Below are 20,432 nucleotides of genomic sequence, written 5' to 3' on the forward strand. Positions count from 1 at the left end.
GGTGGTCAACACACTGCTAGAAATTATATTAAAATGGTCAAAAAATTAAACTATACTCAAGCGGACGCGGAGGGGGATGTTTTTCTGCCCTTGAATCTGCCACTAACTTTGGATTCCTGTTAATTTACCCGCAATGAGTTTTCCAATGATTTATGATTCATTATTGAGATTATAATATATTATCTCCCAGTAAGAGAGGGGCTTTGAAAATCTAATAGAAACTTTGATTGGGCCTCTATAATATGCCTTAAGATTATGTGGCATTCAGTAATACTGAAATTGCTGCACATTCTTAATAAACCTTATCAAAAGAAAGCGAGGAAAAGAGTAGAACATTTTTGTGAATATGTAAAGGTCCCATTGTTCATTTTTCCAGTGGCCAGAATGGACAACCTTAAAAGAACTAAACATATGGAATATTTTAGGACAGTTGCTTTAGTACAAAACAAGATTTTTCTAAGAAAATAATCTAGATATGTATCTTTTTCTATATTCCTTATATGAAATATTGTTACATTAAAGTTATTGTGTAAGCATGTGAAGATACACAATATTTTCCAAAGAGGCACGTTATAGAATTCTTCTTCCATGATAGGCCTACTAATAAGTAACAATCGGGAACATCAAGACTTGTGTTCCTTCTGCAAGTGCTAATTTTGTTAGTTGTAAGGTTGTAATGTTTCAATATAAGATAACAATTTTGATATCATTTGATAGATTAGTCAGATGTATTGATGTACCGACTTACATTCTGAAATTTGCTTTATATTTTTTGTACATTAAAAATACATAAAAAAAGCAATGAAGAATAGGAAAATTTTAATTTTTTTAAAGCAAGTTTAGATAATATCTTAAGGATAATTCAAAATGATATAATGAAATATGGCTCAGTAAACATACAATATTGAAACTAATGAATCCTCTGATATAGATCTGATCAGTTTTCATTCAGCGCCTGTCTCATGACCATCGTCTTAGGGAGCGTTGCTTGCAAGTGAAATACAAAATAGAATTTAGACTCTTGTGATAATATCTCTTCACTGTTATTTATATTTGATTATTGATCGTGGTTTGGATTACTGAAGCAGGAATACGTAAGCAGTGTGTATATGTCTTGAAATTTAAATCTGTAATAGGGGATTTTTATTTATATATTTTTCATACAGATAACCTTGAAACCAGATATTTAAATATGCAATTGGTATTTAATGTGACATTTCGGAAATAAGTATGAATCATTTCTCTGAATGAAAATCTGTTTTCATTTAGCATTGCTTGCAAGTGAAATACGAAATAGAATTTAGACTCTTGTGATAATATCTCTGGACTGTTATTTATATATGATTATTGATCGTGATTTGGATTACTGAAGCAGGAATACGTAAGCAGTGTGGGAGGATTGAAATTTTCGAAAAATGAATAACTCAAACGGAGCGACCATAGCCTTAACTGAGGATATGCCTGAGGGTACAACTAGTGCTCAGTTTTTACGGGAAATTAATTTCTAGCTAGATCTGATACCATGATTAATTGAGGCTACTGAAAAGACTTTGCCGGACGTTTTAGTGAAGGTTACATCAGTTGAAAGCCAGTTTTCTTCTTTGATCCAGAAACTATCTGAAAATGTCAAAGCTTGTGAAGGGATGAAAGGAGAAATTGAGATGCTTCGGAAGAATTTACGAGCAGCTACCATGCGGGCTGACGCATTTGATGAAGAACTGAGAAGATGTAATGTTGTCCTATATAACTTCGAACCTATTAATCCTGCCATATATAGGGTGAAGCAAGAAATAATTATGGTTCTTAATAAGTGTATACCGGACTTAAATCTGAACCGTTGTGACGTCAAAGACGTGTTCAGAATGCGTGCGGGACCAGTCTTACTAAAGATGAACTCTGTTGAATTTCGCGGGATGATTCTTAAGTCTAATCCCCTTTTGAAGAGGAATGGGTTGTCGGCTGCCCCTGATTATAGTTCCAGGCAAAGCGAAGCCCGTAAAAATCTTAAACCGGTCTTAGAGTACGCTTTGTCAAAACACCACCAAGCTAGGCTTAGGGGTGAAAAGTTATGCATCGACGGCAGAGTGTTTGTTTATGACTTTCCTTCGGAATGTGTTAAGGAAGTAACCACCAGCTCCAGTGAAGTGAAGAAACAGGAGCCTCCTCGAAATGGGTTAGCAGAAACAAGAGAAGTCGAACTAGCTAAAGAACCGGTTAGCGAAAAAACGGACATTTCCGTTGCTGGCAGAGTGGTGTCTGAAAACTCTGAGAGGGATAATCAAGCCGAGAGTGATATCGAGACGGGGATCGAATTTAATATACGTGATCCAAAACTGAATTTCTCGAAAGGGGTTCCGTGTCCTGTCCGGAATTCTTCAATAGCTGCGAAAAATACTGAAAAGCGAAAAGCCTGGGAAGTCATAAGCCCAGACGATCGGAACCGTATTGATGCCCGTAATGTTACAAGAAAGGACTCTAGATCTGGCGGCGGAAGAGCTAACTACAGAGGTCAGTCGAGGAGCACCAGAGCTGCGTCATCAAAAGATTATTATAGACTTTCATACTTACCTGATGAGCCAGAAACGCCCTTTGTCCTGCCGACACATGACCAGCTTGTTCTAAGTGAGTAGGGACAGCGTGGCCATGTTCACCCTATGCGAGTAATCATATGGAATGTCCAGGGTGTGAGAAATAAGGTTGAACAAGCACTGAAGGACCTATGTGGTGTTGATATTATTGCTCTTGTGGAGTCGTGGCATAGTGACGATACAGTGCCTTATTTTGAAGGATACTGGGTATTAAATGTGGCGCGTAAACCAGCAAAGAATATGAGATATTATGGAGGTTTTTTGTTGTTAATTAAGCAAGGCCGTTTCCGTAAACATTCTCGAATTTCTAGTGTATCGGAGAATATTATATGGGTTCGGATTCATCTTGTTAGTGGTAAAAGTTTGATTTTAGGTGCCGTGTATATTGCCCCCCAGAATAGTTCGTATGCAGTAGAAGTGACATGGGATTTATTAGGCAATTGCGATCACGTTTTGATAAGGATTATTTTTTGGTGGTGGGGGACTAATGCTTATACGGAAATATGTAAGGAGATTAATCAAGTTTCATTTGTTGATACGCCGGACCTGATACCTGATATTTATTAGACATCTAGAAGGAGCAAAGACATTGAAAGAAGGGTTAATTGTTGGGGTAAAAGGCTTCTGGAACTGTGTTCAGACAATGCATTAGTGATTGGAAATGGAAGATTTGGGAAGGATGGGGAGGAGGGTGAGTTTACCTGTCTGTCGGGGACAAACCCTAGTGTAATTGATTATGTTTTGGTTGGTATTGAACTCGTGGCCCTGACAGTTGATGTTGAGGTTCTTAGGGTCGTAGGCTCTAACCACTTACCAGTTTAGATTAAGCTTGGTCTTGGAAGAGGAGTTCCAAGGAATAAAAAAAGGTGATAGTCCTACTAGGAGGATTACAAAGGATCTTTGTTTTTCAGGGAAGTTTTTTAAAGAGTGAATGGAGTAAAGAGGAGCTGGAGTTGATGAAAGAGGAGTTTTTGAGGCCTGAAATAATTGAGAAAGTTGAGAGTCTGCATGATGAAACAAGAGACATAGATGAAATTTGGGAAGATTGGGGTTTTGTGATTTATGTGTGTGCTTGTGTGTTAGAGAAACCAAATATGAAAAGGAAAAATAGCTTTTTTTATGAAGAATGTAGTACTTCTAAAAAGAAGTTGGTGGGGTTATTAGATTGCGTAAATTCTTACTCTGTAGAGGAAGAAAGGCAGAGTTTGTTTTTATGGTTTAAGGAAAGGAGAAGGGAATTTAATAGGCTAAAACAGAGGAAAGAAAGAGAGAAAATTAGAGTGGAAGAGACAGAGATAAAGAAGAATTTTATGGTGGGGGATACAAAGCAATTTTGGTCAGGAATAAGGCAGGAGACTAGAAAAAGAACACGCTAATTAGAAATCCTTGAAGCTGATATATGGCCTAGTTTTCTGGAGAGTATAGATGGTGAGTCTAGTGGCCTTGATAGTGAAGAATCAAGGGTTGCTCCGCAATGTCCCATGAAAGAAAAAGATTATGAGTTAGTGAAGGAGGTAGGCTAACCTCAGATGAAGTTAGGAAAGTAGCTAAGAAGATGAAGGGAGGATCAGGGCCAGGAATAGATGGTATACCAGCAGTTTTGTTAAAGAGGTTTCTTGATGTTTTTTTGCTAGTTTTAGTGGATAATTTTAATACAATTATAATTAGTGGTATATGACATTCCCTATGGAAAGTATCGATTATGGCACCTCTATTTAAGAAAGGTAGTCCTAGTGATAATGATAGCTATAGGTTGATAGCATTAACGCCTGTACTTAGTAGAACTTTAGAAAAGATTTTGGACAATCAGTTGAATGAATGGTTGGAGGGTTATGGGGTAATTAAAGAGGAGCAGGGGGGTTTCAGGAAAGGGTATAGTACGTCGGATAGAGCATTTGTGTTAAGTGCACTGATAGAGAAGTATGGATCAGGTAGCAAAAGCTGTATGTTGCGTTTCCAGACTTAAGAAAGGCATTCGACAATGTAGATAGAGCTCTCCTTGAAAAATGTTAAAGAGATGTAGGTCTACCTTTAAGTTTTATTCGTTTATTTGTTGGTATGTATTCTGGGACTAAGTCTATGGTCAGGGTTGCAGGTTTGGGATTTTCCAGGTTATTTGACCTTAAGAAAGGAGTGAAGCAGGGCAGCACCATGTCCCTGAAACTGTTCGGTTTGTTTTTGAATGATATGATGGAGTTTCTGGAAAAAAAAATGGGCTCCAAAGCTGTGTCTTGGAAAAATTAATTTTTCGGTGTTATTATTTGCGGATGACACTGCATTGGTGGCGAAGTCGGCAAGGGAGCTTCAGATGTTACTGGATTTAATTGAGGAATACTTACAAATGAAAAAGTTACAGCTGAACGTTATGAAAACTAAAGTGGTTGTTTTCAGTAAAAGGCATGCAAAAATAGATAATATATTTGTATTTGGAGGACAACAATTAGAAGTAGTTGAAAAAATAGAGTATCTTGGTTATATCTTCCAAAGTAATGGTGGATGGAGTTCTCATATTAAAGAAGTGTTAAATAGGGGAAGAGCTGCAACATTTTTGTTTTTCCGGAGTAAAATTAGTGGAATAAGGAATTTGTCTTTGCATAAGAGGTTTTTTTTTATCTAAGATAATGCCGATTCTCCATTACGGGGCAGAGATTTGGAGACATGAGAACGCTGCCCTGTTAGAAAGCGTTCAGTTCACTTTAAAAGATTGTACGGGCTGCATAGAATGACCCATACCCAGTTTCTTATAGGAGATCTTGGACTATGGTCTCTTAAAAGTTATAGGACAGTCCAAATGATAAAATTTTGGCTAAGGGTTGTACAGCTACCCAGTGATAGGCTACTGAAGGCTGTATATGATGAGTTACTTCAGATACATAGGAAAAGATCTTGGTCTTTTAAAGTTTAAGAGGTATTGGATAAGACAGGTTTGTCTTTCGCTTGGACTGAGGGCCTTGGACCAACTAGTCAACAATTACAGTTGGACAAGGAAATCAAGTGGGTTCTGGAGTACCAAACAATACATAAAAGGGGTTAGGAGATTAAGAATTTGGAAACTTTAAGTTTTTATAAAAAGGTTACGGTAATTTATGGTCAGGAATTTTACTTTAAATTAAATTTAATCTTTAGATACCATATACATTGAATGCAGCTATTATCTATGCACCATCCGATCCGTACCAGGTCTAAATTTTTTGAGAGGAGAAAAAGTTTTCCGGAAAGAAGGTTTGCTTGCCCTCTTTGCCAATAAGAGAATGGGACTTTAGAGCAGTGTTTAACTCGTTGTCCACGCTTTTTCGGGGCGAGGAAAAATTTATTTCGGAATGATGGAATGCTACTTTCTGATGCTTTTAAAGTTCCATCGTCGAACTTTATTTGTCTAGTGGGAATATATCTTGATGAGTATTTTGCAAAAAGAAGAGAGTAGTTTTTATTTTATTTTTTTTTTTTCTTTATTATTGTTTAGAGTGCGGCAGTTTTTTAATCTTTTATTTTATTTTTGCAAATGGCCACATTTTGGCTTGAAATGAACATTATCTTATAGGTATATTGTTACATTGGTTTAAGCTGCAACTGTTGGCTTGTCGCAAAATTACATCTTTTAAAGAAAACAAAAGCCTTTGACCCCAAAATTTGGTAGATGTGCCAAAAAAAAACGACTTGGTTGTTTATATCCCTGAAATGGATAGACCTACCAAGTATTCATTGAAACGAATAGACCATCTTCTTGAGAAGAAGAAGAAAATCTGCCTCGATTTTGAGGAATTGTAGAAAGAATATTCAGTGTAAAAGTATTGGGGGTTTAAGTAATCGTGGTTTGATCTTCTTGTATAATGCGTAGTCGCACTAGTTGTGGTTGTAGTAAAAGTAACCATGTGATAGGAGCTGTAGTAGTAGTAGCAGGTTGGAGGGCTTTTGTAAAGGTACCATTATTTTGGTGTGAGTTGGAAGCTTGAATGGTTTGAAATAAAGATTTCCATATTGTAACTCAATTTTTGGTGCCAGTCGTATAATTTATGGAACGAATTGTCAATTATAAAATTCTAACGATTTACTAAATGATCACGAGTTGCCAAATCTCCGTATGTACGAAATTGGAAAAGGTGGGGATTGGGCTGCACTTCAAGATTCTGATTTGAACTGTAACACATTCGCCTTTGAAGGCGTAACACTGTAATAGGTCAAGGTGTCCACCAATTTTGTTAATCTTTCCCCTAAGACTTCATGAACAGTATCAGCCATGACACTTTTCAAAGCTTATTAACCATTCTAATATAAATTACAATCTTGAAATTCTGACCCAATGCCATGCCTGTCTTGGGACTGGACGCACAATTAAGTGCTCTCTCTTTTGCCACTTAAAAAGGGTATTCCATGTTGGAATTTATGATGCAATGAGCCCGCTTCCTAACTTTCTATGATCATCAGTTGTGTATAAAAGGAGAAAATGTATGGGAGCATTGCCCATGACCAAGTCTGCCCTATTTTGTAGGCTGCGATAAAGTTTGAATAAAAATTGGAATATAGAATGCTAAATAGCAAAAAATTGTTGTCCTGTGACCTGGTTTTGCTGATTGTTTAAATTAGCCCCAATTTAAATAAACTGCTTGATAAATGACAATAATTTAAAGCTATTTAATAATAAGCTGCTGAAAATATATGAATGATTTTCAAAGATTCATAAATCAAAATCCTTTTCCTGACAGTCTGAATGTATGTTTATTGAACTTTTTTTTAGGTTGTGCAGTAGAGTCTGTACAATGCTAACTTCAAGAGGACGAATTCTATTGAAGCCTAACGGCTTACCAAAACTGGGTTGTATGGAGAGCACATCGACTACAGAGGCATCGCAAACATATCCAGAAATTCGTGACATCTCTTTCAGAGGCAGGGCCAGATTACGTGCAGAAGCTTTTGCAAATTTAGTAAGAGAAAAATCATCATATGAAGAAAAAATGATGGAAATAAATATGCCAAGAATTTATGGATGGACCACTTATATTATAAGGCAAACAAAAATTGGCTATAGTTCAGAAAAATTCTATAAGAAAATAACAAGCACAGTAATTATTCAAACCGATAATATTCCCCTACATTCACACCTTGATGATATCAACGACTTTGAAAAGATAAAAGTGCGCGTTATTGATACCCTTGAGGCGGAGCTTGATTATCTTAAATCAGTCCCATTGGCCGAAAGATTACCTACTGAAAAAGATGAAAATTTGCGAACTTCTAAATATATTGCTTCAGTTTTATCTCGAGCTCTAATGTTGTCTGCTGCTAAACATGATGTTGATCAAGTTGACATTGAAGAACAGCCTCGTTGTGATGCCTTTTGGTTAGTGGGTGGTTTTCACCCACCCCCAATTGTTAAAAAGTGTCGTACAAAGTATTCGCCTGAATGGCTAAGAAAAGAAATAGATGAAAATGAACCTGTTGGTTTTAGATTCCAGTATCTTGGAGAGCCCCTTATTCAGCTACAATCAAAGAACCCCCTTGATAATAGTGTTGGTAGTGATTCTACAATCGCACAAGAAATAGAAGTACCATATTGTCCGTACCACCCTTCAAGCTTTGAATTAACGAAATGCAGATATTACGGAACTAACGTTAACTCAATTTGGCCACATGTAAGTGATAAAACGTTTACTACTTTGTCATGGTTGCCCTTTTCTTGTGCTTAGGGAAAAAGTGGCAAAAATGACATCAAGGAGTTTAGTGACAACTTGGCAGTTGTACATGGTTTTGGGTCCATGCTTGCTCAAGCCTGCAAGCTTGGGTTCAGTCCTCTAAATAAGATAACATACCCAATGACAACTCAAGTGATAGTTGGTGATGGCCAGTATTTGTCGTTCTATCAGTATCAGTTAAACACAAATGTTCTTGATCCACTTTTACTAGAAGAAAATGATCCTAAAAATATTTGCTGGTCTACACCAATGCATCGTCTATATGAATGTGTTGAAAATGGCAGAATCAAAGGCCTGGATGAAAATGTTCTGCTTATGTTAGTGAATGCATTTAGAGTCAAGTCTGCTGAGGCTCATCAGGAGCTTAGTCCGTACTTCGGAGATGTTAAGTATATTTCTGATCTCCCAGATGTTGAAAAGAGGAAGTCAATTTTAAGTGATTTTAAGGAGATGTATTCGAACCGACCTCAACACCGTAGGAAAAGACCAGAAATATATGATTGGGAAAGGATTTACAAGATATACTTCGAAACAAGGCCACAAGACGCCAGACGGAAGTGGTGGGCTAAGGATGAAAGGATATCTCACCAGCGTTATGACAGCATTCGTCCAAGATACGTACCTAGAGACATGAGAGATCCACCAAAGAGATCTCGTAGAGGAAAAGGTGTCGTCAAAATCATTGATGAATAAAATAGCTATGTTTTCTTAAATAAATGTCTTTTTTATATAGTTTATACAGGGTTTAAAAAGAAGGATTGCATTAGGGAAACTAAGTAATGTAGAGGAAGCTAATGTATCTTTAACTAGTAGAGGCCCAATATCTCTTAGGAAATTGTAGCCTTTTGGAAAAGCTTTGTAGATTATGTTAAAAAAATTTATATCTTTCTCTGCTCGGCATTTGAAAAAAAAAAAAATTCAATCTTTTTAGATGAAATATTCAATCATTTTATTCCACAAATGGAGCTTGTCCGTCAATTAGAACTGTACTGGAAGGACAGAACTATTTTTCTGTGGATTTTTCAAATTAGAAAAAAGAAAACGTACCGTAAGTAAAATATAAAACATGGATCGAGTATTAACTGTCTTAGACTATGAATGTTTGAAGCATATTTTATATTTTTAATCGGCTGCCAACCCCCCTCCTTACCCACACACACATGAAAACAATTAAAAAACAGCACTTATATGCTATAGGATTTTTGCTTATGCTGACGCAAGAAAAGTTTATCAACTACTTTAAGCGTACGTTATGTACAAAGCCACAAAATAATTTTTGCAGGAATTATATCTTTTGTTACTATATAGTCTAGTTAATAGGAAAGGGGGTGACTTGGGGGCTCTGTTTGTGCATAAAAGGATTTTTACGTCTTAGTTACTGTATTTTCCCTAAAACATTTCCTATTTCGATAAATAAAAGTTCAAATAGGGATAAAATTCTTTTAATATACAGTGATGATGTTAACAGTGATAGAAATTCACAAAAATACCAGATATTTCGGTCACATATAAAGTGACCGTCCTCAGTAGTAAAACTAAAATGAAAATATCTGGTATTTTTGTGAATTTATATCACTGTTATCATCATCACTCTCTATTAAAAGGATTTTATCCCTATTTGAACTTTTATTTATCGTCATGGAAAGGCAGTGTGGTCTTCGAAATTATCTATTTCCTGTTTCAGTTTTAGTCATAGTTAAATAAGTAAAGAAAAAAGCTCAATAAGTGAAAACGTAGGGTAATTAAAAAGAAAAAAAAACAGTCAGAGAGGGAAGGTTAACCCTGTGACGTCACAAGTCAAACGCAATTTTCCCTTTAATGTTGACTGGGCAGTGTCTCCAAAGTAAGCGATATATTTCTTTGTTTTCTATTTTTCAATTCTTGTGTGCACAGGTCCTCTCTTTCTCTCTATTTGTCGCTTTCTCTCTCTCTCTCTCTCTACCCCCTCCCTGTCTTCCTGTAGCATAAATGTAAATAATTTGTGTAAAAATTGTATATTTTTGAATGAAGCACTAAACTATCTTTTCACTCTAAAACAAGGATATATAATATAAAAGCAATTATAAATAGAGTAGGCCAAATAAAACAATATATTTTCAATTGTGAAGTTTAATCTTGGAAAATCTAGTGGAAGTCAGCTTGGGTTTTTCTCCCAAGCCCCGTTGTTTTCTTTACTGTTAATAATTTTCCTTGACTAGATTGTTTATGCATTTTGATTTTTAGGGCCTACTTTGCAGAACCTTTATTTGGTAACTGCTGAGGAGAGGCATAGTTTCCCAGGGCAAAAAAAAAATACAATTTATATAAAAAATGGCAAAAGGTCTTGAAAACATTGTAAAAAAGGAATTTCATTTCTTAGAATAACCCTCTCACTGAAAAAGTTTAAAAGAGCGTCTCTGCCTTTTAAGCCCTCCATCCGAATAGTCAGGTTATTTGGTAAGAGAAGGGCAGATGTGCCAAGGCTGGCAGGTTTTCGTGAAGCTAAACTTCAAATGACCTACTTTTTCTTTGTGCTGGTGTTTCTTTTACTTGATTAGTGTAGAGGTGAAGCTGCCCTTTGTACCCTTGTGTAATGCTATAAGCTCTTGATCTGTTGCTGCATTCTAATTGTAACTGACAAAATTACTTCCACTAGATATTTGAATCATAGGATTCACCACCGTAACATCATTTGTGGAGACGTAGATTAGGATTTAAAAACAAGCTGATGTTTGTACTATGCAAAGTACTAAAGTTAATCAAGTAAAAAGGGAAAATTGGCTCAAAAACAATTTTCCTATATATATGGGATGGGGTCCTTTGTCTTGTCTCTCCGCTGTTTGTTTAATCGGTTGTCGTCGAAACGTAGAACAAATGATTAGATCATTAAGGGGTGTCTACATTGCTTTGTTTAAATCTCTACACCCATTTAGTGTATTGCTGTCAACCGTATGAGAAGAGGATTAAACAACAAATAAAAAGCGTAAAAGTAAGAGGGCCAATTATTGACTAGTCCTAAACACTAATTCAGAGAATCACAAAGTTCATAGGAAACTAAAAACAGAAATGTTTTATCTTGATTACTTTATCGTCCCATAATTTGTGCTTCGTCAGCCATTGCCATTTCATCATTGAGAGCTTCACTTCCTTTTTTTTTCCCTGAATAAATTAAAAACAGAATTCCTGCTGCAATAAACACAGTAAAAACAACCCAGGATATATAGTAAGAAAAGCCAAAGTACCAATTTGATCCATTTGGATAGAATTGCTTCAAATGAATTTTCTCAAAGGTTACAGCAGCGTCGATGACTTCGATCAGGACGAAGATAGTTGCAGCTAAAATTAGAATTTTGAGTTTATTTTCATATCGTCTTGACTAAAAATTAGCAGCTTAAAAACAAACGAAGGAGCCTCGCGTGCATTGCACGGAAATTCTCCTAAATTTTGAACGAGTTTCCAATTTAACATAAGTGGAGAACAAAAGATTCGAAATTAGTTTATGAGTCTTAACTAGGTATTTTACGAAATATATTATGAATTACCGAAAAAAATGTGGCAAGGAAAATACCGGACAAAAAAAAAGATTGATGAGAAATAAAAAAATCGTATAAATCTTAAAATTTTTGAGGAAAAGCCCAAAGCTTCGTTATAATAAGGATCAACGACAGTCATGAAAAGGCCTTTAATCGAGCGCTAACGACCAAGATGCAAAACCTTACTGTAACAACTTTGGGTCAGTCGCTAAAGCTGCGTCTGGTTTCGCTCCAATCTTTTATGGGCTCAGGTCATAACTTTAAGACATGTTAGACTGTTGTTTTCAGTTACAAAAGAAACTTTTTTTTATAAAGTATACTTGCGAAAATTCCGTGGATGTCTGAAGGGACGGTAAGCCAGATTGCACCTTTGCCTGAATTAAATAACAAGTTTTTTTTGCTTAAATTTTGTAGAAAAATTAAAAAAAAACGACCAGAAATAATTTTGTGCACAGGAAATTTTTTTAAGCACTGAAAGACTTGCGTAAAGAGCAAGGGGTTGAGGAACTGGCTGCCTACCTCATATACGAAATAATCACCAGGAAATAGGATAAACATCAAGAAATAAGGTTTCCAAACGAGGCCCGTACACGTGAACTTGTTTCCAAGAGGGTAAAAATTTCTTAACAGGGAGCTCGTTAAAAACCGAAATAATTCATGTTATTGAATATGTTTAGGAAAATTCCAAATTATCATTTTTATTTGCATTTTTCTTGCTTAGAAGCTTATGTTTTTTGTTTTGTTTTAATTGTTGAAGCTTCGGTTGCTATTGGGTGGAGTAGCTCCTTGCATACATTCGTTATCACGAACTGTTTGAAAGGTCAGAAATATGTAAATAGAAAAGGTTTTTACTATTACATAAAATTCAATTCATCCCTTTGTTTAAAAAAATTATTTGTCTTTTTTTTCTGCACCCTTAAGAGAGGAAGTTAAACAGTTTCATCCCCTACCCCAACTCCTCTACATAGAAGAAAAAAGTATAAGTTTACTTAATACCGTATTATTTTGAGCAATACGATGGTTCAGACAAGAAAGCCTTTTTTTTATCGCGCGTATCCCTCCCTCGCCTACTGAAATAGTTCGTTAGTCTTCCACGTCCTATCTTTTTGTATGCTTGTGTAATATTTGATGCGAGATTGAAATCTTATGTATGGACGATTTTATCAAGTAGGCGAACGGGGAATCAACTTAAAACAAGTCATACTTTAAGCCATATGACCATGGGAGTTAGTCCGTGGATACAAACTGTAAGTAAGGAGCAACGCGGACGGATAGTAGCCAAATCTCAAAAAAATATTTTTCGATAGCAATATCTATGTACAGCAACATAATTGGCCTTTTAACATGTTCCTGATTATATAAAAATCATTCAATTTGAAGCTACCTGTCAAAAGTTACTATACTTTAAAAATTTACGCTGTTTTTGGAAAGAAACAAAACACCCCAAAAGGGCAAGTGATCTTAAGGAAAATTAGATCATCGAATTCAGCATTTCATAGAACCCTGTTCTCGGGGAACAGAGAACCCTAAAATTCTGAGATAGCCCAGTGATTTATAGTTACCAAAGAAATATATAATGAGCTTTCCAGTCACAAAGGCTATTATGCCTTGCGGCTAGTCCCTAAAGATGAACAAATTTCATACAAAATAAACCGTTCTTTACACAAAATAAACAGACATTCATTTTACAGCTTTATTTAACTAAGTTTATTCTTTTGAAAACTCAAAAAAAAAAATTTGCATGCGGACCATGGTCTGCGTTGCGCAGGTACCGATTTCCTGATTCAATGCCTTCGGCTGAGAGTGCAATACGTGGCTGGGGGCAAATCATCTGACTTCCCGTGTTTTTCCTCCAGATTTCTCGACGTACCCATTTAAAGCTGGGTCAACTCCAGCTGAGCTTACAGTCACACCATTGACCCCGTTTCAAACCAAATAACCAGTGACTTCAGGACTCAAACGACTGACCTCAGGATTTGATTCTGAGGACTTGCTTCTTTTGAGGCATGGTACAATTATGTTTAGTGATGCATAATTGCACATCAACCATTTTAAAGGAGGGCCGATGGTAGTGAGTCTTTGCAAAGGTGGGTTGAGTGTGCTTAAAACTCCAAAAGTGTATTTTTGTGTCCCAAGCTCCTAATTCGCCTTGGGCCTTCAGATAAATATAAAAGGAATTTGGGGGTATTAATATATAATCTCCTTTGTTCCCAGAATTTTTTTAAGACTAAGTTTTTAATATAGGTACTGCATGGTGACAGCGACTCTTTTATGGCAGACAATCTTTTTATGTGCAACATAAAAGTTTCCGTTCGCATCCTTACCAGCGCAAATGGTGGAAAAGCGGGGAAGAGGGATCATAAGTACCGTCACTGGGAGGATTTGAAGAATTCGCATTGAAAACCATGGAAACAACGACCCTATAATTTTTATATTTAAGACCCCCCCCTCCAAGTAAATTTTTTTAGGGGCAATTATTATTCTAAATGCATTTTCAGACGAAAATTCAGCAGGAGTTTAAAAAATCGGGTTAAGTGAGGGAGTAGCAGCTCTTTCAAATTTGGAGAGCCTTGGAACAATCATATCGTAGTGATAAGTTGCAAGTAAAGAACAGCCCTTATTAATACAAACTTAGACTCTAAAAAACGAAGTTTTGGTTATAACACTTAAAAAAAATTATATTAGTCTTCATGACATTATAAGTATGCCTTGTATCGAAAACTGAATACACTAAATGAAGTCTTTTTCTCAAAGTATTACTGTACAAAAGTTAATTTTTTTATTTAATGAGTCATGTTCGAACGGGTAGTACCCCTCCTTCTATTTAGGGCCACCCTCGGTATAGCCTTAAAAACGAACGGAAATCAAGTTTTAAAAAAGAAGTTTTTTAAATGAAAGCCAAAGAGTAATATTAAAACGAATAGAAATTATACCCTATATAAGGATTGCTGCAAGCTCTTCAACTCCCCACTCCTTATGCTGAAGTTTGAACTTTTGTTCCGATTTTTTAATAACGACTGCTTAAACATTTGAACCACATATCGGCTTCAAAGAAACGTCTTTATTTCGCATTTCGTTGCAAAACACAGTAAGAGGTAAAGTAAACACAGTAAAGCGCCCTTAAAATTGAATAAAAAGTATTTTTGAGCACTGTAAAACTTTAGCACAAAAAGTGAAAAATTGAGGAGAGGGGACTTATGCTTATTTCTGTTCGTTCTAAGTTTTAACGTCGTTCTTTGCTTTCATTGAAAAAGATTTTTTTTCATTTGATCCAAAGAAAGCAATGCAGAGTTCTTCTTCGTGGCAAGACCTAAAATACATACTTAGCCTGAAATTTTGCAGTAGCCTTAATATTAAGTAACTTTCCGCTAATGAAGTGTCTCCGTAGGTCTTCCCTTGTTATTTTTTTTTTTTTGAAATTTCAAATGGCCACTCTTGGCTAGGAACGTAAAAAACGGAAAGTCTTTTGTGGCTTTTTCTGAAGCTTTCAGGTGTCAGATTTTCTAATTGAAGGAGATCGAAGTCATTGTTAGGAAGAAACTTATTTTAGTTTATAGTTTTTTTTTGGCAATTCGATTTGCCACTGATCTCACAAAAAAAAAAATGGAATTAGAATTTCAAATTGAAACAAATATAAGTAAGTCTCTTATTATACACGCTTATTAACAGGCAACTTTGAATTTGAGATGCCCTAGGGTTCAACTTGTGGACTTGTGTAAAAATGATTATATCTTGCTTTTGAAGAGAAATTTGTCTGGTTTTAGAATGAAGCAAAAATCCAGCAAACAATCCAGAAAGCTCAGACCTCCGGCCCCCCAATGAAGTTTGTACACTACGAAAAATCTGTAGCTATAATTAGTAAGTGTCAGTTGCATTAATTCTCGAAAATTTAGGGGGAGAGGGCAAAATGTGTTTTTCAAAATCTAATTGGGATTTGTAAAACCCGTATAAAACCCGACCCCCCCTCCCACCGACCAGAAAAAATCCCCGCTGAAAACGTCTGTATACTAGTAGTTACCATATACACAGTATCAAAGGGACATGAAAAGGGACAAGAAAAACCCTCTATATATTGAAAAGGGACAAGAAACGGCACATGGAAAACCCATGCCTTTGACCCTGTATTTAGACATTCACATTTTAAAAAGCTGACACACTATAATGCATGTTATGAAACTAAAGTCAAGGTTTTATTGCACAAGAAATTTCACAATTGTTTTTTTTTAAGCTGGCACTATATAAAGTAGTCCAACATGTTTTGGGAGTATGCAAGAAATTATGTAACTCAACCAAAGTAATTTTCGAGCCAACATCCATTTTTTATTCTTCCTTGAGACTTTCTATGAAATGTTCATACATTACGATTTAATTTTCATTATGTTTTAACATATCGTAGAAAGTACATTGAATATTATTAACTTTGAAACAATGGATACTTCAATTGTCAACGTGAGTACTGCTTACTGAATTTCTTAATTTATTTCCAGATAGAAATAACTTTAATAGTAATCTCAAATTCAGAGGCATTGGCCCCCCACCCCACCAACAAAACAAAATCATAAGATATTATAAGTGTACTCTTTAAGAAACGCAAAGTACGCTTTTTTTCTATTATCTCAAAAAAAACTCATCCCCCCCAGTTCTATTTAATAGCATAATTCTGTAGTTTTATTTATCTCATTCAAAATGTCCCTTTTCACATTATCAAAAATAGAGTTTCTGGTCTAAAAAAGGCATCTGTGTCTTATCCTGTTAGCAAGAGTGACAATTTCCAAACAACCTTTTACATGTTCATTATCTGGAATTATTATTAACACCAAATGTTTAAGGACAGTGCCAATGATTTCTTTGAGAAATAAATTCTTGTTGTGGTCAAATTAGGCGAGAGTAAAGCCTTTGAAATGCGATGCGTGAGTGATGTTTGAACAATGTTGTCTATTTAAAATAAAATCTGGCTTTATGGTATACTAAAAAATTTATACTAAAATCATTAATTAAAAAATGGTATAGGAAATCCAGAATTGACTTTAGGGAGCAATCTATATCATGTGGAGAGGTTTTTGGGATCCCCCTTCCCCCCAAACTGAAAATGTTACATTAGAAGCTTTTTTTTAATTATTTATAAAACTCTAAGATATAGAGTGCTACAAATAATATAATCGACTTTATAGGGTAAATTATATTATAGGAAGATGTTTTGTAAATCCCCTTTCCCCCCAAGCTCTGATTTTCCAATATTATAATTTGGAATCTCTTATAATTATTTATGAAGCGCTAAGACATAGAGTGCTACAAATATCAGAATCGACTTTATAGGGCAAATTTTGTTATGGCAAGATGTTTTTGAAATCCCCCTCCCCCCCCCAAACTCAAAATTTCCAAAAATATACATTAGAAGCATTTTTAATTATTTAATAAAGCGCTAAGACATAGAGCGCTACAAATATCAGAATCAACTTTATAGGGCAAATTATATTATGGGGAGATGTTTTTGAAATCCCCCTTCCCCCCAAATTCAAAATTTTCCAAAATTTTACTTTAGAAGCCTTTTTAATTATTTCTAAAGCGCTAAGACATAGAGTGCTACAAATATCAGAATCGACTTTATAGGGCAAATTATATTATGGGGAAATGTTTTTGAAATCCCTCTTCCCCCCCCCCCCCCAAACTCAAAATTTTCCAAAATTTTACTTTAGAAGCTTTTTTAATTATTTCTAAAGCGCTAAGACATAGAGTGCTACAAACAACAGAATCAACTTTAGAGGATACTTTATATTATGGGAAGATTTTTTTTAAATCCCCTTGCCCCGCTAACTCTAAATTTCCAAAATTGTACTTTGAAAACTCCTTATTTTTGAAGCGTTTAGACATAGAGTACTACAAATATCAGAATCGGCTTTATAGGACAAATCTTTTTCTGGCAAGATGTTGTTCAAATCCTCCTCTCCCCCAAACTCAAATTTTCCAAAACTATATTAGAAGCCTTTTTAATTATTTCCAAAGCGCTAAGACATAGAGTGCTACAAATATCAGAATCGACTTTATAGGGCAAATTATATTATGGGAAGATGTTTTTGAAATCCCCCTTCCCCCCAAACTAAAATTTTCCAAAATTTGACTTTAGAAGTCTTTTTAAATAATTTCTAAAGAGCTAATAGTTATAGCACTACAAACATCAGAATAAACTTTAGAGGGCAATTTATCTGTAAAAAAGGGAAATCGTTATTCCATGCAAAATTTTTACTCTTTTTTAAGGAGGAAAATTCCTACAATTACTCTCCTCCTCAAAAGAAGGCTAAGGCTAATGGCATTACTCCAATGCAACAAGTGGAGATAACTGGCCCATCGGGAGCCACCCACATCCATTCCAGACCGGTGCTGCCTGCCCAAGACCCACCCGTGCCAACCCCTATGCAGCCGGGTAGAAAGCTGAAAAGAGAGTGGATGATTACTCATAACGTTACTGCCCCACAAGATTGTGAAGTTACCCCTCATCAAACATTACCGAGCCCTTCACGAGCAATGCAAGGTGGGAATGATGTGGCCCCTACAGACCTGAACATGCAAGTTGTAAATCTAAATGTGAGTTTTCAAATATTATTTCTTGTTAATGATTCTTTTTACCAAGTAAATTTGAAGGACTGAGAATTGTACCGCTAGACATAATTCCAGATTCTAATTTGCATAATAAAGAATTGCGGGACTTAACAGTTTCAATTTTATCATTTGCTCAGGAAAATCTTGAAAATAACAGACTACACATTGAAAATTGGCTATTTTTATGACTATTTTTTATGGGTGACTAGATTTGTAGGAAAAAAAGAGTCGAGTTTTTTTTATGAGCGATTAAGAAACTTATTGAGTTGATTTTTTTACCATATTTTATTGCTATTAGTCAAACGTTGCGATGTGTGTGTGCGTGTGTGTTTATGTGTGTGTGTGTGCGTATGTGTGAACGTGTGTGCGCATACGTGTGTGTGTGTGTGTGTGTGTGTGTGAGTGTGTGCGCATGTGTGCGTGTGTGTGTGTGAGCGGTGCATGCGCTGCTTATTTTTTCTGTCTACTCGATAATTCATTGAGATAGTATAATGTATTTTGTTGTGTGTGTGTGTGTATGTATGTATGTGAGTGGTGCATGCGCTGCTTATTTTTTCTGTCTACTCGATAATTAATTGAGATAGTATAATGAATATTTCAAATTCAATAAATATGTAATTATTTTCAATTTTTTGTTGCGTGTTTGTGTGTGTGTGTGTGTGTGCATGTGTGCATGTGCGTGTGTGTGTGTGCGTGTTTTTGAACGTGTGTGTGAACGTGTGTGTTATTAACAAAATTTGTAATTTATTATGTATTTGTTTTGTAAATAATGCTATAAGCAAAAATTTGTAATTTATTATGCATTTGTTTGATAAATACGAATCCAATTAAGAAAAAAAAACATTAAACGAGTATATTTGTAGGAATAGGAATCTAATCGCTATTTTTTATGGATGACTAGATTTTTAGGGAAAAAAAAGAGTCAATTTTTTTTAATGAGCTATTAAGACAATTATTGAGTTGATTTTTTTTTATGAACTTTCTGTAGGAGGCAGGGGTGTGTAATTAGTTTGAATAATTCTAGGAGGAGGAATTGAGTTTTGTGGGTGGTATGGAAAAATGGTACGTGTTAAATATTCAGGTAAACACACGACTAGAAATGAACATGATTTTTCAACTTTATGAAATAATGGTTATTTCACATAGAAAATAAACCTTTTTTCTATAGACTAATGAAATAGCAGCGCCATTGGGTCATGAAACATCAGCATTTACTGGACCTGAACCAATTCTAGCACCACCACTGGAGTTCAAAGATGAACCGTCATTAGTTCTGGACAATAAGGAGTGGCATAGGGGTTTTCTTAATGATTGTTTTGGGGACATGGCCAGCCTAGACAATTTAACCTGTGACTTGGACATGATGGAGGATCCGGAGTGGGCAGATAGATTTATGCGTGAGCGTTTAGCAGATGTAACTAGTGCATCTGAACCGGGTCTTCATAAAGAAATCCCATCACAGGACAATACAGGGTGGCTCGATCAGCTGTCCCCAAACACCTTGGAATATGTACTAACAGGCCTAGGGGACTTCATGCCATCTCCATCCATTGCAATTGAACAGACTGGGGGTGGTGGTGCTATTGACAATTCTATGTCACCTCCCACCATTCCGCTTAATGATATAGCTAGTGCTAGTAATAGTAGTAGTAGTAGTAATACAGCAACAACAACACCAGTATCCCCTCTTCCAGATTTTTTTCTTTCCAACTCTGCCTTGCACCACACAAAGGTCTACAGTGCCAAATTTGGTGATCTCTTCAACTCTTTAGTGTCGGGGGATATAATAACAGATCCCTCGGCAATTACACATTCATATACTAATAAGATTCAAGCCTTTCTTGAACAACAGTTAGGGGTGTGGGGGTGGGGGTCAGTTTAAAAGCATCAATAGCACTAAAAATATTCTTTTTAAATGAAAATGCGAGCGAGGTGTAAATAGAAAAGGTTTTTACTATTCCATAAAATTCAATTCATCCCTTTGTTTAAAAAAATTATTTGTCTTTTTTTCTGCACCCTTAAGAGAGGAAGTTAAACAGTTTCAT

At 35.6% G+C, this 20,432-nt stretch overlaps 2 protein-coding genes across 4 annotated transcripts in view; one reads left to right on the forward strand and one right to left on the reverse strand.

Moving 5' to 3' along the window:
* Positions 1–8,995, forward strand: part of LOC148956140 (large ribosomal subunit protein mL65-like) — a 160,680-nt gene extending 151,685 nt beyond the window's left edge. The window contains 1 exon segment of the mRNA XM_089095764.1: positions 7,324–8,995. Coding sequence (XP_088951890.1) covers positions 7,346–8,971 — 1,626 coding nt within the window. The 5' untranslated portion in view covers positions 7,324–7,345 and the 3' untranslated portion in view covers positions 8,972–8,995.
* Positions 8,996–10,571: 1,576 nt separating this feature from the next.
* The window catches only part of LOC148956146 (uncharacterized), a 94,637-nt gene continuing 84,776 nt past the window's right edge, over positions 10,572–20,432 (reverse strand). For all 3 annotated transcript variants that reach the window (XM_089094146.1, XM_089094152.1, XM_089094139.1), the window contains one exon: positions 10,572–11,593. In XM_089094146.1, the coding sequence (XP_088950272.1) occupies positions 11,343–11,593 (251 nt within the window). In that variant the 3' untranslated portion in view covers positions 10,572–11,342. The remainder of the gene's footprint in view (positions 11,594–20,432) is intronic.

The sequence above is a fragment of the Artemia sp. Qi Xiang Cuo genome, chromosome 1, assembly GCF_049724085.1.
Source record: "Artemia sp. Qi Xiang Cuo chromosome 1, ASM4972408v1, whole genome shotgun sequence".
Classification (NCBI taxonomy): domain Eukaryota; kingdom Metazoa; phylum Arthropoda; class Branchiopoda; order Anostraca; family Artemiidae; genus Artemia; species Artemia sp. Qi Xiang Cuo.